General features: G+C 30.2%; 2 protein-coding genes across 9 annotated transcripts; one reads left to right on the forward strand and one right to left on the reverse strand.

Annotated features, from left to right (window-relative positions):
• Positions 1 to 287: 287 nt before the first annotated feature.
• LOC126781794 (TIP41-like protein) lies at positions 288 to 2,491 on the reverse strand. Its single transcript, XM_050506831.1, has 6 exons — positions 2,287 to 2,491; positions 2,063 to 2,217; positions 1,699 to 1,878; positions 1,089 to 1,302; positions 554 to 712; positions 288 to 462 (listed from the first exon to the last, which is right to left on the reverse strand). Exons 1-6 carry the CDS (start codon positions 2,299 to 2,301, stop codon positions 361 to 363), a joined length of 825 nt encoding a protein of 274 aa, XP_050362788.1. The 5' UTR covers positions 2,302 to 2,491; the 3' UTR covers positions 288 to 360.
• Positions 2,492 to 4,528: 2,037 nt separating this feature from the next.
• LOC126781807 (dynamin-1-like protein) lies at positions 4,529 to 16,257 on the forward strand. Of its 8 annotated transcripts, none has more exons than XM_050506850.1 (17): positions 4,529 to 4,765; positions 5,066 to 5,210; positions 5,953 to 6,027; positions 6,289 to 6,497; positions 6,923 to 7,133; positions 7,226 to 7,335; positions 7,779 to 7,916; positions 8,217 to 8,457; positions 8,752 to 8,897; positions 9,158 to 9,301; positions 9,766 to 9,948; positions 11,676 to 11,747; positions 12,142 to 12,210; positions 12,397 to 12,520; positions 13,714 to 13,809; positions 14,418 to 14,629; positions 14,938 to 16,257. In XM_050506850.1, exons 1-17 carry the CDS (start codon positions 4,664 to 4,666, stop codon positions 14,992 to 14,994), a joined length of 2,334 nt encoding a protein of 777 aa, XP_050362807.1. In that variant the 5' UTR covers positions 4,529 to 4,663; the 3' UTR covers positions 14,995 to 16,257. The 8 variants fall into 8 exon arrangements, with proteins under 8 accessions (XP_050362807.1, XP_050362808.1, XP_050362814.1 ...); XM_050506851.1 differs by having other exon boundaries at positions 9,766 to 9,930; XM_050506857.1 differs by lacking the exon at positions 13,714 to 13,809.
• Positions 16,258 to 17,887: the final 1,630 nt, after the last annotated feature.

The raw sequence follows: 17,887 nt of genomic DNA on the forward strand, positions 1-17,887 counted from the left end.
TGTTTATTTAAAAATAAATAAGTTACTCCAAACAAAAAAATAATGAGCTTGTTGGTTCGTAATTGGTTTACTAGTAGGCATTATGTAGTTCAACTATTCAGCCATTGGCTCGGTAGTACCGAAGATGTTGTATTTCATCCGAATTTGTATTACACTTACAAACTTCATACAATAATAAATAGAAGTTGGCAATGTGTTAAGTGGAAGATTTGTTTCCATAAAAATAACTTCATTAGATCCATACACGTGAAGCTTATATAAAGTATGAATAAATAAAAAACAATGCGGTTCGTATTTAGCACTTTATAAATAAAACTATATTGCTTAGACATATAAGTTGAGATCATTAAAAAAACACCATCAATCTTTTTCTAAGTTTACAATCAATTTTTCCATTATTTTCTCTTTAACTGGGAGAATAGGTATAACATCGTCTGCTTCTTTCATTTGAGATGTAGGAATCTGTAAAAAACAATGTGCGATATAATAAATCTTTCTTCAATACAAAGTGTGAGAAATTAAATAGTTAAGATATAATAAAACAAATACATACATTTATATCCTGTGCTCTTGCTTCTTTAATAGTATATTCTCGTAGAACATAGTCGGAATTAAGCATATGAAACATCCTGGTTTCATGAGACCGCACTAAGACATCATCAACTCTTAAAAAATATCTCAATAACACATACCAGTATGATGGCATTACTCTCTGGAATTAAAAAATGACCATATTTAACAAAATCATAAAAAAAAGATTATTTTTTAAGTATTAACAGAGTAAAATTGGTACCCAGTATGTACTTTATAGCAATAGCATTAGAAAAACTATTACATCAATTGTGTTAAATAAGACATTTAAAAATGGCACAAAACAATGACAATTTTGTCACTGCAATATGATATCAACTGTCAAATATTTTATTAAATAGTTTTTGTCATAACTACATTTTTACAGCTGATATGACTCTCACTAAATACCCATGTATTAATTAATGAGGAAATATCTAATTTGATGAATATTCTTATAGAAACATGTAAAAAAGGTATCATTGTTAAAGGAAATTTTATGTATAAATACCACTCACAATTTTCACTGACAACTTTGAAATGCCATGATCATGAAGCTCATCTTCGAACAGTGTGAGATCATGATAGAAAAGAATTTGGTCTTTGCGTTTCAACAGATCAAAATTTATGGTCTCGTCCGTGGGCTCTATGGTGATGTTGTCGGATAAAGTACCTTTATAATCTGTTGAGAAGGTCCAATCAAATGTCTTCTTTGGTTTTTCTGCATCTGGTCTTTATAAAAAAATAAAATATATTTCGAAATGTTTATTTAATATATACTATCTGCAACCAAATACACTTATATTATAAAAGTCATAGTTTTTAAACAGCTTTATAAACATGAATGGGTGATCATAAGCTTGTTATTTATTGGAGAAACTATGCAACACCTATTATTCATTTACCATATTTGAAAATGCTTAGGATTCTAAAATTATTTTAAAGTTTAACACAAAGAATTGTCAAATCAATCTATAAAAGTTCTCTAACAACAGAAATTTATCAGTGATTTTACTCTGAGCATATCTCACTGTTATCAGAGTAATGCCAGGATTTTAATTATAATTACTACACTTATAGTATAAAACAATTTTAATATCATTTTATAAATAATATGAGTATTAATACCGTGATTCCAGCCAAGCTTCAGCACAGGCTACTTCAATAGCTTGTACTTTACTTGAAACTTTGCGTAGAGCATCTAATGGACTGAAATGTATCTTAGAACCACTCTTATGTTCCAACTTTAAGATATTTTTTGGAAATACCATGTCAGGAAAATGTGGCAGACTTAGTTCTTTACAGTATCTGAAATTTATTTAGGAGTTTACTTAAATGATATGATTAAAGATTTTTTTATTATCTTTTTATTTTGTTAAGAATTTTCATGACATATAAACTTTCATATAAGAAAATAATTAATGATCATTTGTATAAAAAACTATGAACTACAATATTATTTAAATGAGAACATAGAAATTATTATACTTACATACAAAATTGACAAAACTGATTATCATTCCGTTCACAAACAACTTTAGTAGAACACATGCTGGGCAGTATACAACTAATGTCGTACGATATATGCCATGGACCAAATTGTATGGATTGTAAATTTGTTGTAAAACGTCCAGAATCAATTGTTGCCTTCAAAATACAGAAACAAAAACTTTAAGAATCTTAGAATACATTTAAAAATTACATTTAATTACTTACCTCCGCTACAAACATTATTGTCTTGACAGTTTGTTTTAATACAAATAAATTAGATGTAATCGAAGCCACTCAAATTCAAAAAAGTGTTCTATCAATTCTTATTAAGAAGAAATAACTTAATAAAAAGAATTTGTTCTAATAATAACAATATGATAACAGAATTATAAATTATCAAATACAAATTACAAATAGTAAACTCAAGCTGAATAAAATGGTACTTTTTGAATTTGACAATTGACATATAACCACAGGCTAAAAATGTATTTTTACATTTGAATGGTAACATCAATTATTCGCTTTGTAACATAACATTTGTTATATGTACCAGCACAAAAACACTAACTTTAATTTTATTTATTCTTATATATTCATATGACACTATCTTTTTTTATACAATAAATGACGGAAGGTTTAATTAAGTTGTACAACACATTTAATGTACTTATCTCATCATTTACAGTGCTATGTCGTGTATAGACTAGTGAATCAAACATGAAATACAAGGCGAGTTGCAACAAATTCACTTAGTCTAAAATAATTATGGTTGTGCATAATTTAGCTTAGATGCGTGCCTTTTACCCGTGCACAGAATGAGCAATTTGCACAACAGTGATCAGTTGCTATTGGGTAAAATATTATCAGATTAATAATTAACGATTACGCTTACAATATGTAATCAATAACAATTAACTTTTATTGATTCTAAAGAAACTGCATGGGAATGCTATGGCACTTACTTGACACACACTCATTTTACTTTTTGTTTAGTTTCGTTATACTGTAATCATCACACAAACGAAAAAAAAAATTCTGTGACAGCACACATACGCATTGTTTTACATTACTTACAGGTGCACTATATTGCTGTTTTGTGAAAGATATGTAACTAGTGCGTATTCAAACTAGTACAAAAAAGGAGATAGATGTTTGTTACTTACACGTAGTGAACGAAAATTTTAGGCAAATCAATCAATCCGTTCACTATTGGTAAATACTTCTAAAAAGAAATAGACTGAAAGGTACAATTATATTACGCAGTAGGTACAAAGCTCTTGTATCTTTGAATAAAATATTACTGTAGTACCACACTCTTAAGTCTTTTATATACAAACATAGTACTACGACGTAGTAATAATGGGATATTTTTTCGTTATTGTTAAAATTGCCAAATCTCGAGAATTCTTTTTATGTACTTAAATAGTTCTCGAATTGGGATGTTCTCTTAAAGTCCTTCAACTATTAAATTTTATGTTTGTCAATGATATTATTTTTTTTAGGTGTAAATATATTTTGTAATTTTGTCCTCTTTTTAGCTACGGGCTATAAATGCCGTACCTGCACTGTATAATCTATGTTTGGATATGTCATTCGTAATAAAAAATATTCGTCTCTAAATATATAAAAACATAAAATCGGAATTTAGTTGTGGTACGAGATCCCATGTGTCTTATTTTTTTTGGTGACATAATTGGCACAGTTTCTGTATGCATAGTCGGCTTTTTATTATTTATTTTCAGCTGACACGCTCGTCGCCCTGCTTGATGTGAACTAATAATACTCGAACTAAATCGTCACAATCTGAACGTTGTTGGCGAAAAAAATAATAGATTTTGTATATGGTAACCAATTCACACATCAGTCTTATTAATTTTACTTTTCTGGCAGCACTGCAAGCATGTTTATAGTGAAGTTGTTGTACTTATTATCGATACTTTGTGTTATTAAAGTAAGTGTCATTTTTTAATTCAAAATAATTTATAAACTGATACAATTTTATCAAAAATTTTTGAAGAAGTACTAAAACAATGCTTTTTATACTTTTATTTATTGTAAGGTTTGAATATCAAATACATTAATTGAATAGAAAAACAGTTTAGCATAAGTTGTAGTATATTTTATGTATATCATAATAAGTCCTATTTTAATAAGAAAATGAATTATTATTAGTTTGTAAGTAAATCTACAACATTATTCTTTTATGGAAGACAAATACTTAGCGAAAGTCCGGAGTTACAAAGTTGGCAGTGATACGTACCTAGTATAAAAGTGCAACTGTTATTATTTAGCCACTTATGTACTATATTACCTCTCTATCAAATTAGCCAATGTGTTAATTAGAAAGACATTTATAGTTGGTTGTCAGCCTAAATTATTAGTTTAGTTTAAAAATATGATTTTTACTTTTATCGATATTTAATAAATGAAAGTAGCAGTTATCAGTACCTCACTATCTTTCTCGTTGAATCAATATGGCCGACTTTTACCGGTCAGTTTAGTGTTTTGATAATTATTAATTTGAATGAAATAATTATTTTGCAGTAAAGTTGTGCTTTTATCCTGAGATAATTTTTAGTCAAATCTTAGTGCTTAAATAATTATGGAAGCACTCATACCAGTTATTAATAAGTTACAAGACGTTTTTAACACCGTCGGAGCTGATGCCATCCAATTACCTCAAATTATTGTATTGGGAACTCAGGTTATAATAATTTTAATCATATTCATTCATATATCTAATAAATAAATAAACACGTGTATCAGTATTTTCCTCTTAGTTGAGACAATGGTTATGTAAAGATGTCACTGAAATTCTTTGTCCCCATTCCGTTATATCGGACTTGCCTATGAATAATTCTCGTCTATATTTTCTAAGTACACATCGGAATGCATACATTAATCTAATAAAAGTAACGTTATATTTAACAGTTAGGTATATTTTTTTTACCCTGACTTTGTAGTGTTAATCCTAATAATTAATTTGATATTTAATATTCTGCAGAGTTCTGGAAAGAGTTCCGTTATAGAGAGCCTCGTTGGACGTTCCTTTCTGCCTCGAGGACCAGGCATCGTCACACGTCGTCCTCTTGTTCTTCAGCTGGTATACAGCCCTAAAGATAGCAAGGAACATCGCTCAGCTGAAGAAGGTACACTGACTGATTCATATCTTAATATAGTTTAGTATTTTTTTACAATTAGGACATTTAATCTAAAAATTGATAAAATATACTTTAGATAGATAATTGTGAATGACATGGCACTTAGCACTATCTCTTTATATCACTTACCATACTAAACATGTCAAAAATAGTTTGCTCCATTTTTTTCTATTAAAGTACAACATATATAATTATGTATATAATTATTAATACATAGTGTGTAAATCAAATTCTGAATCATAAAAATTATAAATAATGTATGAGTATGTAAGTGAAATAATAATAAAAATCTTTATTTCTCCTAACAAGTAAAACATCAATAAAATTTATTACAACAATAACTATTGAAGCATGCAATGCTATTAAACCCAGATAACCTAGTCCTCATTTCTAAGATACATGATTCACACTCATTAACAATGTTTACATTTTTTCATTAAATGCAAGTCTTTGTTATGTCGGATTCTCAATGATACAATTCACATAGCCTCACTTGCAATAACATTAACTGAATGCCATGCCATTGTTTTTTTGAATAATTAATGAAACACATTATTGAATGTTTTTTATGTTTCTATGTTTAAAATACTATAATTTATTTATTACTTCATTTTTTATGAAAATTGAACTGATTTTATTTATAATCTATGTATTTTGATGATTATTATAATATAATTCGTTTACAACTTTTTATATAACTATAATAAACAGGATAAATATAATACTTTAGTATATAGAAACCAGGAGACAGGAAATTTATCATGGAATCCATTAATTCAACTGTCTCAAACAGTGTTTTCAAAAGGTTTGTATTTTAAATGGACATATTTTATTTGTAATGTCTGTCCATGAATTAATAGGGTAGTGTTTATTGCTATTTGAAACATTTCATTTTCAAAATAGCATTCTCATACACAGATTCAGTCAAGAAATTATTACAGTTAAAAAATAACATTTCAGGAATGGTTTTTATTGCTTAATAGTAGTATATTGTATCATTATAGTTTTGCAGCAATTATTGTCTCTATATAATAATATTGTAATTACAATATGTATATTGTTACAGGTACAATAAACTTGGAAGAATGGGGAAAATTTCTCCACACAAAAGAAAGAATCCATGCAAATTTCGACGAAATAAGGCAGGAGATAGAAAGAGAAACCGATCGTATGGCCGGTAGTAATAAGGGAATATGTCCAGAACCAATCAATTTGAAGATTTATTCTACTCGTGTCGTGAATTTGACACTTGTAGATTTGCCTGGAGTTACCAAGGTAGTATATTCAACAAAGCTCCATTTCTAAATTTAAAACAATTGTAAAAGATTGCTTGTGTGAAAAGGTTTTTTATACAATTAGTGAGTTCATGGATGATAGCACATCGGGAAATGAAACAATAATCCACAATATGTAACAAAAAAACTTGTTGAATTTCTTTCGCTGGTTCTTCTCAGGTCAGGATATTTTCTTTTCTGAACCAGTGGCAGTTTTTAATTTGAGAATCAATAAATGAGTGTTTTTCTTCTATATGGATTTGTTAAAAATATTGTTTATACATTATTTATTTTATTCATTAAAAATGTACAATGGCATGTTTTATTCTTAAATTTTTTATCTTCATTGATAGGTGAACCAATTATTTTATATTCATGTTGTAAAAGGGAAATTATTTATAATTGTTTTTATTGTCTATTCATTAGGTACCTATTGGAGATCAACCTGAAGACATAGAAAGCCAAATAAGAAATCTTATTATTAAGTATATTTCCAACCCTAACTCAATAATTTTGGCCGTGACAGCTGCCAACACTGACATGGCTACAAGCGAAGCCATAAAAATGGCCAAAGAGGTGGATCCTGATGGTAGGAGAACTTTGGCTGTGGTAACAAAATTAGATCTCATGGATGCAGGTAATTTTTTTGACATAGTAAATATTATGATTCTTTATGTGTACTTACTACTTTAAAATAATAGGTGCTTAATTATTTTTTTTATTCTTCAGGAACTGATGCCATTGATATTCTATGTGGACGTGTGATTCCTGTGAAACTGGGAATTATTGGTGTTGTAAATAGATCTCAACAAGATATAATAGATAAAAAAACTATTGAGGTATAATGAAACTGCAGAGTCATTTATTTAGGTCTAGAAATTAGTGTAAACATGTCAAATATTGATTATAAAGATATTAACACAATATATATATTTTTAATTGTATGTGCGTAGCTATACAACATTATAAGTTGTTTAAAGAATCTTTGTAAAATGATTTAATTTCTTACACAAAGGAAACTAAGATTGCTTACAATGATGAAATGAAATCTAGCATGAACCAGTATTGATTACTTACTGTCAGTCAATTGTGTAGAATTTAAATGACAAGTTTATAAGAAAAGTTTACTTATGTATTATACACAAATACATACATGATATGTAAATATATTTTTTTTATTATATAAAAATATTTTTAGTGCTGTTTACTTAAGAGAAATATAGTGAGTAATTATTAAATATATTTATATACCAACTATTGAATATATCATCTTCCTGCATAGGATGCCCTCAAGGATGAAGCTACATATCTTCAAAGGAAGTACCCGACAATTGCGACTCGCAATGGAACTCCTTACTTAGCCAAAACCCTAAATAGGCTTTTGATGCACCATATTAGGGATTGTTTGCCTGAACTGAAGGTACATAAACACTTGTTTATTTTCCATTCTATATTATTTGCAATTATATTCTCAGCCCAGATTGAAATTTACTCACTATTCTACTGTTATCATTTTTCTATCACTAATCAATGCTTTGTATTGGCCAACAAAGGCTGAGTGAGTGAACATCTTAGATCCTATTATTTTTGAAGCATTGATGATGCAAGACTGGTTACGTATATGTGTTATCTCTGTGGTTTAAAGTGAAATAAAAAATAATAGTAGTTTTTAATATTAAATGTTTTTATGACACAAAATTTACACTGCTTGTATTATTAGGTGCGGGTCAATGTTATGATTTCACAATTTCAATCATTACTCAACTCATATGGAGAAGATGTTTCGGATAAATCCCAAACCCTCTTACAAATTATCACAAAGTTTGCCAGCGCCTACTGCTCCACCATAGAGGGCACTGCAAGAAACATTGAGACAACAGAGCTGTGTGGTGGTGCTCGAATATGCTATATATTCCATGAGACATTTGGACGTACACTGGACTCTATACATCCTTTAGTAGGTAAGAATTTCAAATAATATTATTGGTAAATATGAAACAATAATTCTAATTATTATACTAATATTTTCCTATTTCACTGACATTGTATATTTTGTCAGAGAAATAATGATCAAATAATATCAGAATTTTATTTCTTTGCTGTGGGTTATAAATTGCATACACCAAAATATTTCGCTACTCTTATGTATAAAAATAAACAATTCATGATTCTGTAAAAAACAGCAAACTTGATATAAAACTCGAGAGGGGCCAATATGAATTAACCATTTTTCTTGAAATTTAAAAATCTTTCAGGTTTATCTCGTATGGACATATTAACTGCGATACGAAACGCAACGGGCCCTAGGCCGGCGCTGTTCGTTCCTGAAGTCTCGTTCGAGTTACTCGTGAAAAGACAGATCAGAAGACTGGAGGATCCATCATTACGTTGTGTAGAACTGGTATGAAATTAACCTCATATATTTTAATATTGTTAAGTGATGACTCATAGTAACTCATTTGCTGATCATTGTCATGAAAATGAAATGACAGTTTTACTGAAGATTCTTAAGTTGTGTCAGAAGGTTTCACTCTTACATACCATTTCTATGTTTAATAACTTGACATATATACCTTCACTACAAACAGCTTCCTCTTCGCCCTTAAACCATTAGGTTGTACTAAAATTCTGAGCGAGAATGTAAATCAGTGAGTTTTGCAGGTGCACGAGGAGATGCAGCGCATCGTGCAGCACTGCGGCACGGAAGTGCAGCAGGAGATGCAGCGCTTTCCCCGGCTGCACCAGCGCATTGTGGATGTTGTCACGCAGCTGTTGCGCACGAGACTGCCGGCCACCAATTCCATGGTGAGACGAGCGTCCGTCCTAGCAGCAAAGCTGCTGTTATTCTGTATTTTAGAAGATATGAAGCCACGAGGGACATAACATCTTATACCATTGTATATTGTATAGTATACTGTAGGATACCATAGTTGGATACAGTAGACTATAATACTACAATCCTTGCAGTGCATGAATCTATGAAAGGGAATCTAGGGTGTCTGTGCATTATCAGGTGACCAATTTACTCATCAGCCTTACTAATAATGAAAAAAAACTAAAAAAAATTTAAACATAGTGTGACAATAACCCATGTAATCATGATCGAACCGGTGACTTTAAATTAGCTTAACGTTATCTACACATGTTAGCCATTGCTTCAAAACCAAGTATGAAGTTTTTTTATTAATTATATTTGATTTATTGTATTTACTATTATATATTTATATATATAATATTTAATATGTTTTATTATATTTTAATGTATACAGGTCGAAAATCTAGTGGCCATCGAGCTTGCATACATCAATACTAAGCACCCCGATTTCCACCGCGAAGCCGCGCTAGTCTCTGGTCTACTCAAGAGTACAGATGGGCTGGTGGAGGAACACAGCCCGATGTACAGGCAGAAGACACCTCGGCCGACTTCTACACCGGTATCCACAATTTTCAAAGTATATATATCTTTTTTTCTCGCTCGTGGTGAGGAATCCACTAACTGTACTAATGAAAATGAGTGAAAAATTTAATGACCTAATATTCAAGAAAACTACTTCATCAAACATGATCACAAGTAAACATTGACCATGTCATGAGTATACCATACTAACCAATGTGGTGATAGCCATTGATTTAATCATAATGCAATGTTCTGTTATATTTTTTGTCTTTAATTATACTGACACATTGACTTTTCACTGGTCAATATTGCTTTACCTTACCACCTACTCGAAAACCACTATCAGTTTATTACAACTTATTTGTATACCAAGGGAGATTATTTAAATTTAGTTTGAATTACAGAACAATGTAATCTAACTAATTCCTATGGATATTCCTGGTTAATGATTAACTGCCCTCTACTTTTCCTGAGTATGTTTCTTCCTTCTATAGGATTTTTCTTATTGAACTTCTAGAATGATTAATTAAAAATGTAGTCCATTTTAACTTTTTGCTAAATTTATTTTTATTACATTTCAAAATTATCTAATTATACATCACTTTTTTAAATAACATGTTTATTATTTAAAAAATGGATGAAGATATGATTTAATCAGTGATTTAAAAAACAAAATCGTTCCTTTATTTATATGAGTTATAGAAATGCTCTGATGCCCTTTTGACACAATATATGTCAATATAAAATAAATCTTTTTCCATACTACTTTTTAAACAAACTTCAATAATTGTACTATACTATATTGTAATAACTAATCGGGTTGGATTGAAAATTTAGTTATAACAATTTAATTCGTGTAATAGGTACTCCTTTACTATCAATATCCATACGTAAACCATTGGCCATGACTATGACATGACTATAAGCCCAGGGATGGCCCAGTGGTAAGAACGCGTGTATCTTAACCAATGATCGTGGCTTCAAACCCGGGCAAGCACCACTGAATTTTCATGTGCTTAATTTGTGATTATAATTCATCACAACAAGCAGCTTGGTAGAATGAAGTTCCACATCTTATCCTCATAAAAGGGAGAGGAGGCTTTTTGCCCAGCAGTGGGACATTCACAGGCTGTTACGGTAATGACTGTTTAAAAAAAAATCTTGTTGGTTATTTTCAGTCAATTTTTTGTTTTAAATGGCTCTACCCAAAATAATGACTAATAGTAAAATAAAATCTAATGAATTATGGCAAATATCCATGATAGATATTATTTAAAATATTTATTAACATTATGTCAATATGAAGTTTCTAGTAAAACAATATTTTTGATTCTGCCTCGTCCTTATGTAGAATTAAAGTTTTATCTGTTTCGTTCTATATTAACATAGTCTCTATACCATGTTCTTATGGCAGAAAGAGTAAAGATAAAAAAACAATTTAGACCTTGAAATGACGTACGTTGTATTATAAATGAATCAAGAAGTATTTGTAGAGCATAATAAAGCAGAGTTATTAATAAATCGCTTCTGCGAAATAGACTTTCATAATTAACCCATTATTCTAACACAAAAACTCAACATTTTTTATATAAAAGTAGATTAACATTCATGCTCTTTGTTAAAAAAGGTAAGTAAATGTGAGATTATATTTTGATTATAGTTCTCATTCAATAAATCTAGCCCTATAGATTTGGTCATTAGTATACAAAATGTGTTATTATTTTATAATAGAATCATTGTCAAAAAGATATGAGCCTAAATAATTATGCGTATTTTTCGTAGCAATTTCTTCGCCAAATGGGTGAAAGAGGGTCCGTCTTGGTATTGTTGGCAAAAGTTATGGATACATACCAGGTAATTGTGTATTGACTGCGAGTGCTTCATGTTAAACCTCCATAATTCATCTCTACATACTAAATTATATTTGATTATTTTCATAGCTTTACACAAAATGGGCTCTCTTTCCAAACTCTAGTTCCAATATGAAAATATAATTACGAAATATATATGAATGTAATATATAAAGAGTATATACATATCGATGTATGCTTATAATTATTTTTTTTTTTAAATAAAATAACAAGGACTGCATTGACAAGTAAAGGCGTGGCACTTTTTTAAATGCCTATGTTGAATGTTATATAATACATGTCATGACATATATATGGTTCCAATGCATGGGATATTCTTAAAAAATATAGGGCGTATTCTCATGATACTATAGATAGTTAATTTTAAAATATTTCAGCATGTCCCGGCTATCACCGACGGCCATGACAGGTCCCCGCCCAGTAACGAATCTCCTGCCACTCCACAGGTAACACAAACATTATATTAATCTTTGTACAGCATTAGTTTGGTTGATAGTTTGATTTACGTTTAATTATGGACCTATAAACAAAACTTTTAGTTTTGTACTTTTAGTTATTAATAACAAAAGTCAGAATTGAATTTAAATTTATACATCATAAAGTAAATAAATATATTAAAACATTTTAAATAGGTGAATGGCAGTCCAGAAAACAAGGCGATGACTCCGCAGAAACCAGTCAATTTGCTGCCTGAGGTCCCAAGCCAGACTTCTAGGAAGCTCTCTGATCGGGAACAACATGACTGTGATGTAATCGGTAAGGATATTTGACAGTTAATAAATAAAAATAATTGCCATATCAAAGCTTTCGTTAATAATAACAATTGTTCTAGGTGATAATTTCACTTTGATTTTGTAAGAACATAAATTTTTTGTTTGCGTTATCTCAAAATACTTAATATGAATGATGATCTTAGTGATTTCGTGTCTCTTTTAACCATTTATTTTTTATTAAAGCTACTCCAATGGTAATGTTCAAAAATAATTCTGACTGTAAGCGACTAAAATTAATTTATCACTACCAAATAAATTCAGCTGAAAATTGTTATCGTCTAGAATTACACTACTTTATAAAAAGGGTCACATTAAAATTAAGAGTTATAGCTACATCTTATTCTAACCACTGGAGCAGTAAAGACAAATAAATAATTTTGACGTAATCAACGTTATATTGGTCGAGATCTAGAATTATCTATGGTATTCATATATTTTAGATTCATGAAAAAATGGCGTTTTGTATGTCGGCGAAGTTGATATCGGAACTTTGGAATTTGATTAAAGTATAAGGATATATGTAGTTAAATGGAAGAGTGTTGAATAAATAAAGATATATCAATCAACAACTGTTTGTAGTGCATAATAAGTAAATCTAAGCTAAACAAAGCTTTACATCTTCAATTGGAACAGTGATTGTTCTCTGTTAAGAGTCTAATGAAAGTATTTCTATCATGCATAATTTATACTCATGTTCTTGTCGTAACGAATGGAACGTATTTCGTAAGTGCTTTGCAGTAAATAAAAATAAAAAAGACTACAAAGTATGATAAATAAATATTAAGTACCGAATAACGACCAGCCAAACAAGATTGTTTTCATAATATCTCCACTTTGTGATGTTGATTTTTTGTGGATTTTTTTGTTATTTAATGCTTAACTAATGTGCGATGTGTACACAACTTTCTCTACCAATCTCGCAGACAATGCGTTGTGTTTGTCATCAATTTAACAATTAAAACATTTGAATTCAATAGCTAATAAAATTAGCAAGGTTAATCTAGTAAGCAATTGTTTCGTTATGTTTGCTGATAATTTTATTTACTATTACATTTAAATAACATTCGATAATCATTAATCATTAACAGACATATATGTTAATGCTTATTTATGTATTTAAATATAATATGAGTCAAACAATATATACATTGATTGGTTATATTCCTGTGATGCTAGGTGGACGGAGCGACCACACGACATACCAAAAATGTAATACAATGACTGTAGAAGGCATCAGCATGATGCATTTGAGTCAAATGGGTGACTTAGTCGGTGAGGACTGATATAATAGTGGCAATGCAAATAATGCTTACTTCATATCTTCACTGATAGGGTTTCCGACCACCTTTCATCGAAATTGCTGTTATGCTTGCCGCTTTCTGCTTTGTACAGATTGGACCACTTCTATTTACCCTACTGACTGTTCGGGTTTTAATACAACTTATTTATCAATTATCTCTTATTTTATAAATATGATGTACAAATAATTTTATTAATAAATATTATGTAAATAAGAGTGGTGATCTTTACTATATATGTTTACTAATCTATTCTTGTTATTCTATTTCTTTGAGTCTCATCAAAATTTCTCTTATTTATTATACACTTTATTAACATTATAATTCACACACAAATAACTGAATGTTGCCTGTTATATGTTCATAGCTGTGTATTGTTTAAATACCACATTTCTTAAATGGTGGTACTATATTAAAACATTTATAAATATATCAATAGATGATACTAGTTATATGTTTTTTTTTTTAGTTCTATTGTTAAAAATATGTCAATCTCTGTTTGTGCAAATGGGAATCTTAGATAAATAAAAGCAAATGAAAATGCGATTACAGCAAATATAGTAATAATGCTCTATATTTCAGAACGGCTGATCAAGTCGTACTTTTATATAGTCCGCAAATCTATCAAAGATTCCGTACCGAAGGCTGTGATGCACTTCCTCGTAAACTTCGTGAAGGACAATCTGCAGTCGGAGCTGGTCACCCACCTGTACAAGTCCGACCAGGCGGAGAACATGCTCAATGAGTCAGAACACATCGCGCAGCGCAGGAAGGAAGCTGCTGACATGCTTAAAGTAAGACCATTGGAATCTCTTTTAAAGCAATGGCTACACACGTGTGTAAACTTTAATGGTTCATATTAATTTCATTGCGTTGGTGTGTTCGATCAGTTTTTCTTTTTAATGAAGTTTGACATCTAGTTAATTACATTATATTTAATGTTTGTAACATTTGCAAATTGCAAAAAAACAACAAGTTTGTTTAAGCTCCTATGGTTTAAACAACTATTGAGATGCAAGTGTATTGGAGGATCTTTAAGTAAGTGGAACATTGGTTATTTAATATCTTTACGTGTTATTTATATTTTTGTTTATTGTTACAGGCATTGCAACGCGCCAGTCAGATTATAAGCGAGATCCGCGAAACTCACATGTGGTGATGCTTGGCCGAAGATGATGACTCTAGTCTGTGAAATAGTGAATTTGAGCTCAGAGCTCTGTACATACTCCTGTAACCTAGATGAATTGTGTAGGCATTTTACTTATTTAAATGTTCGCACACCTTTGCTTTCATATTTATAATCTGCAGCTCTCTCAAAATATCCATTTCATGACAATCTGGCATATTATTATTTAAAAGCGAATTTATATAAGAAAACCAAATATCAGAGCGAAAACAGAAAATATGAAAGTGAATTTGTGTTAGCTGTAATTAAAACACTTGAATTAAGCTTCATGCTTAAAAATGCAGAAGTTACGAACGCTTTAGTTTTTTTTTCCACCAATAATTCATTTATTGACAATATGTATGCAAAGTTTTCACGTGTCATTTACATATATTTGTAAGATGGAAGATAAATCTAACTCGCTCTATTAAGCACTCGGCATTGCTCGCTTGACGTAGATGATTAACTGCTCGAACAAGGATTTTGGTAATTTTTTACTGCCAACCCCCAGTCTGACGGCTTCTTCGGGAATGATTTTGTTGTTAAATTTGGTGGTCGAGTCGCTTAGGTATTCGATTGATGTTGGCACTTTAAAATTTCTCATATTGTCACGAAAATTAACTTTAACGCCCTAAAGGTCGAGTCGGATAGTGGGCGGACCTACACGACCACGCTAGCTTGCACTGTCGGTAGTTATTCTAAATTTCACAAAATTATTCGCTTCTTTTAGTTACCATTTCATTATTAATCACGTATTTGCTAATTGAGTAGGATAGTCTTAAATTTCATTATACTTACCTAGTAATTAAAGCGCAGTGATATTAATTGTAACTCCTGCAATATTCATGGCATTGACTGACCGTCATTTTTTTTTTACTGTTTGGCGGGTCTGTAATGTGTTATGTATGTTCGATTATGTAAATTAATACCTCGTTCATACTGTTTTAGTATACAGGGCTGGTGGTAGTTTTAAACTTACTAGTTATATATTTTGTAACGTTCTAAACGGATCCAGAGTTCCTCGTGCATTCATTGATATTATGATTTCGCATGCATTCGATTCGCACTGACTCATCGTCTTAATCGTATTTATTATTATTTTTTATTATCGCCAATGTAGAGTAGTGAATATTCCAATGTTAGAAAATGTATTTATTGTTATAGTCCGAAGTGTGATGTGCTTTATGTACCGATCATAAACAATTGAATGTTAACATGTATTTAAGTCTGTTAAAAATTATAGAATATTGTGATGTACATTTTGTTTTATTTTCCAATATTGATTAATCTGAAAAAAAATGTAAATGTAATAATTGAATATTTGATAGAAATGGAAGAACAACAAAAAACTACTACAACAATAAACTTCAAATAAAAGCAACAAATGAGACAATTTCATTCCACCAACGCGTGCGATACAAACACGACGCAACAAACAAATACGTTCGCTAACGTTTCTTTCCTCCTGCCGCACAAAATATTTAAGATGTGACGTTCATATAGTATATATTTATTTACATTTTATGTACCTAGTTAACATAACAGAAATGCTGTATAGGTGATTTTTTTCAAGTCTGTGTAAATGGCCAAATCAAAAACTTGCTTCATTAGATTTTTGTAACATCTATTACCCTAGTCATAAGGCTGGATTTCCTTGATTTGAAAAAAGTATAATTTATTGGTAACTCCATAGAACGCCTTGTCGTTCAAGGCAGAGTTGAAGCCATAAGACCTCGCGCTTGCGAGTTCTGATGGCTTCAAATCTTGAGCTGGTTGGACCTGGTTGGTGGACTCTGGTTAACCTATGCGATGGACTGACCACTATAGATCTGCAGTGGGCGGATCAACGCATAAGTGTACTAGGATGACAGCTGCCGGAGAGAGATGACGTTATATCCTAAAAAGAATAACGTCAGCCACTAGTTCATGACGTTCACGACTCTTCTGCCAAGAGCGTATCGACTAAAAAGAAGAAGAATTGAAATAATAAGTTAGGAATGATAATTAAAAATACATTATTTTTAGTTAGTTATTTATTTGCTAAAATATTCTACGACATAAGATTTACATATGAAAAATCTAGTTATTGTTTGAAATATTTCTTTTTAAATAAAAAGCTAAAACAATTAGATTAAAACTTGTTAAAGAACATACTAAAGTGAATTAAAGTGATTGATAAAAATAGATAAATAATTAAATAACAATATGAGGAGTTATTGTCGGTCATTTTTATAACGAAATTATACCAACAGTGGCGATAAAATGTTAATTCGATGCACAGCCAATTTAAAAATTGTTTAACTATGGAAGAATTTCAAACACTTCACAACACGCATCACATTCACAACAATTACTTAATATCTATCATGGCTTCATTGTATTATGGCAAGTATATCCAAAAAACCTAGAATATTGCATAGAGAGCAAAAACTGAGATATTTCTTAATGTTTGTACCGAGATTCTACTTTACGAACTGATATTTGCTATCGATAGATAACATCTAGCTAAATGTAGATATTTAATAAAATACACTTTAGTCAAAGAATTATGCATCTTCAGTATCAGAACTATGCTAATTTTGTCACCGAAAGATATGTGTTGACAGTCTAAAATATTTTATACATGCACGACAAATTTACCTATAAAAATATTTGTAGCCGAGTTTTTTTTAAACTTAAAAATTAGCAACTTTTCTAGTTAGATATTTAATTTTAAAATGTACACTGCACTTCAATCGGAATTTGGCTTAAAAAAATAATGCATTGAGTATTTTAAGATTAATTTGTACTTGTATCAAGAGTACTTTTTGATCACAATCATACGGATGGATTTCTATTAATAATATTCGAGTGTTGCTATTGTGCCAATATAAATATGTAAATATTA

Source organism: Nymphalis io, chromosome 4 (genome assembly GCF_905147045.1).
Source record: "Nymphalis io chromosome 4, ilAglIoxx1.1, whole genome shotgun sequence".
In the NCBI taxonomy this organism is placed as follows: Eukaryota; Metazoa; Arthropoda; class Insecta; order Lepidoptera; family Nymphalidae; genus Nymphalis; species Nymphalis io.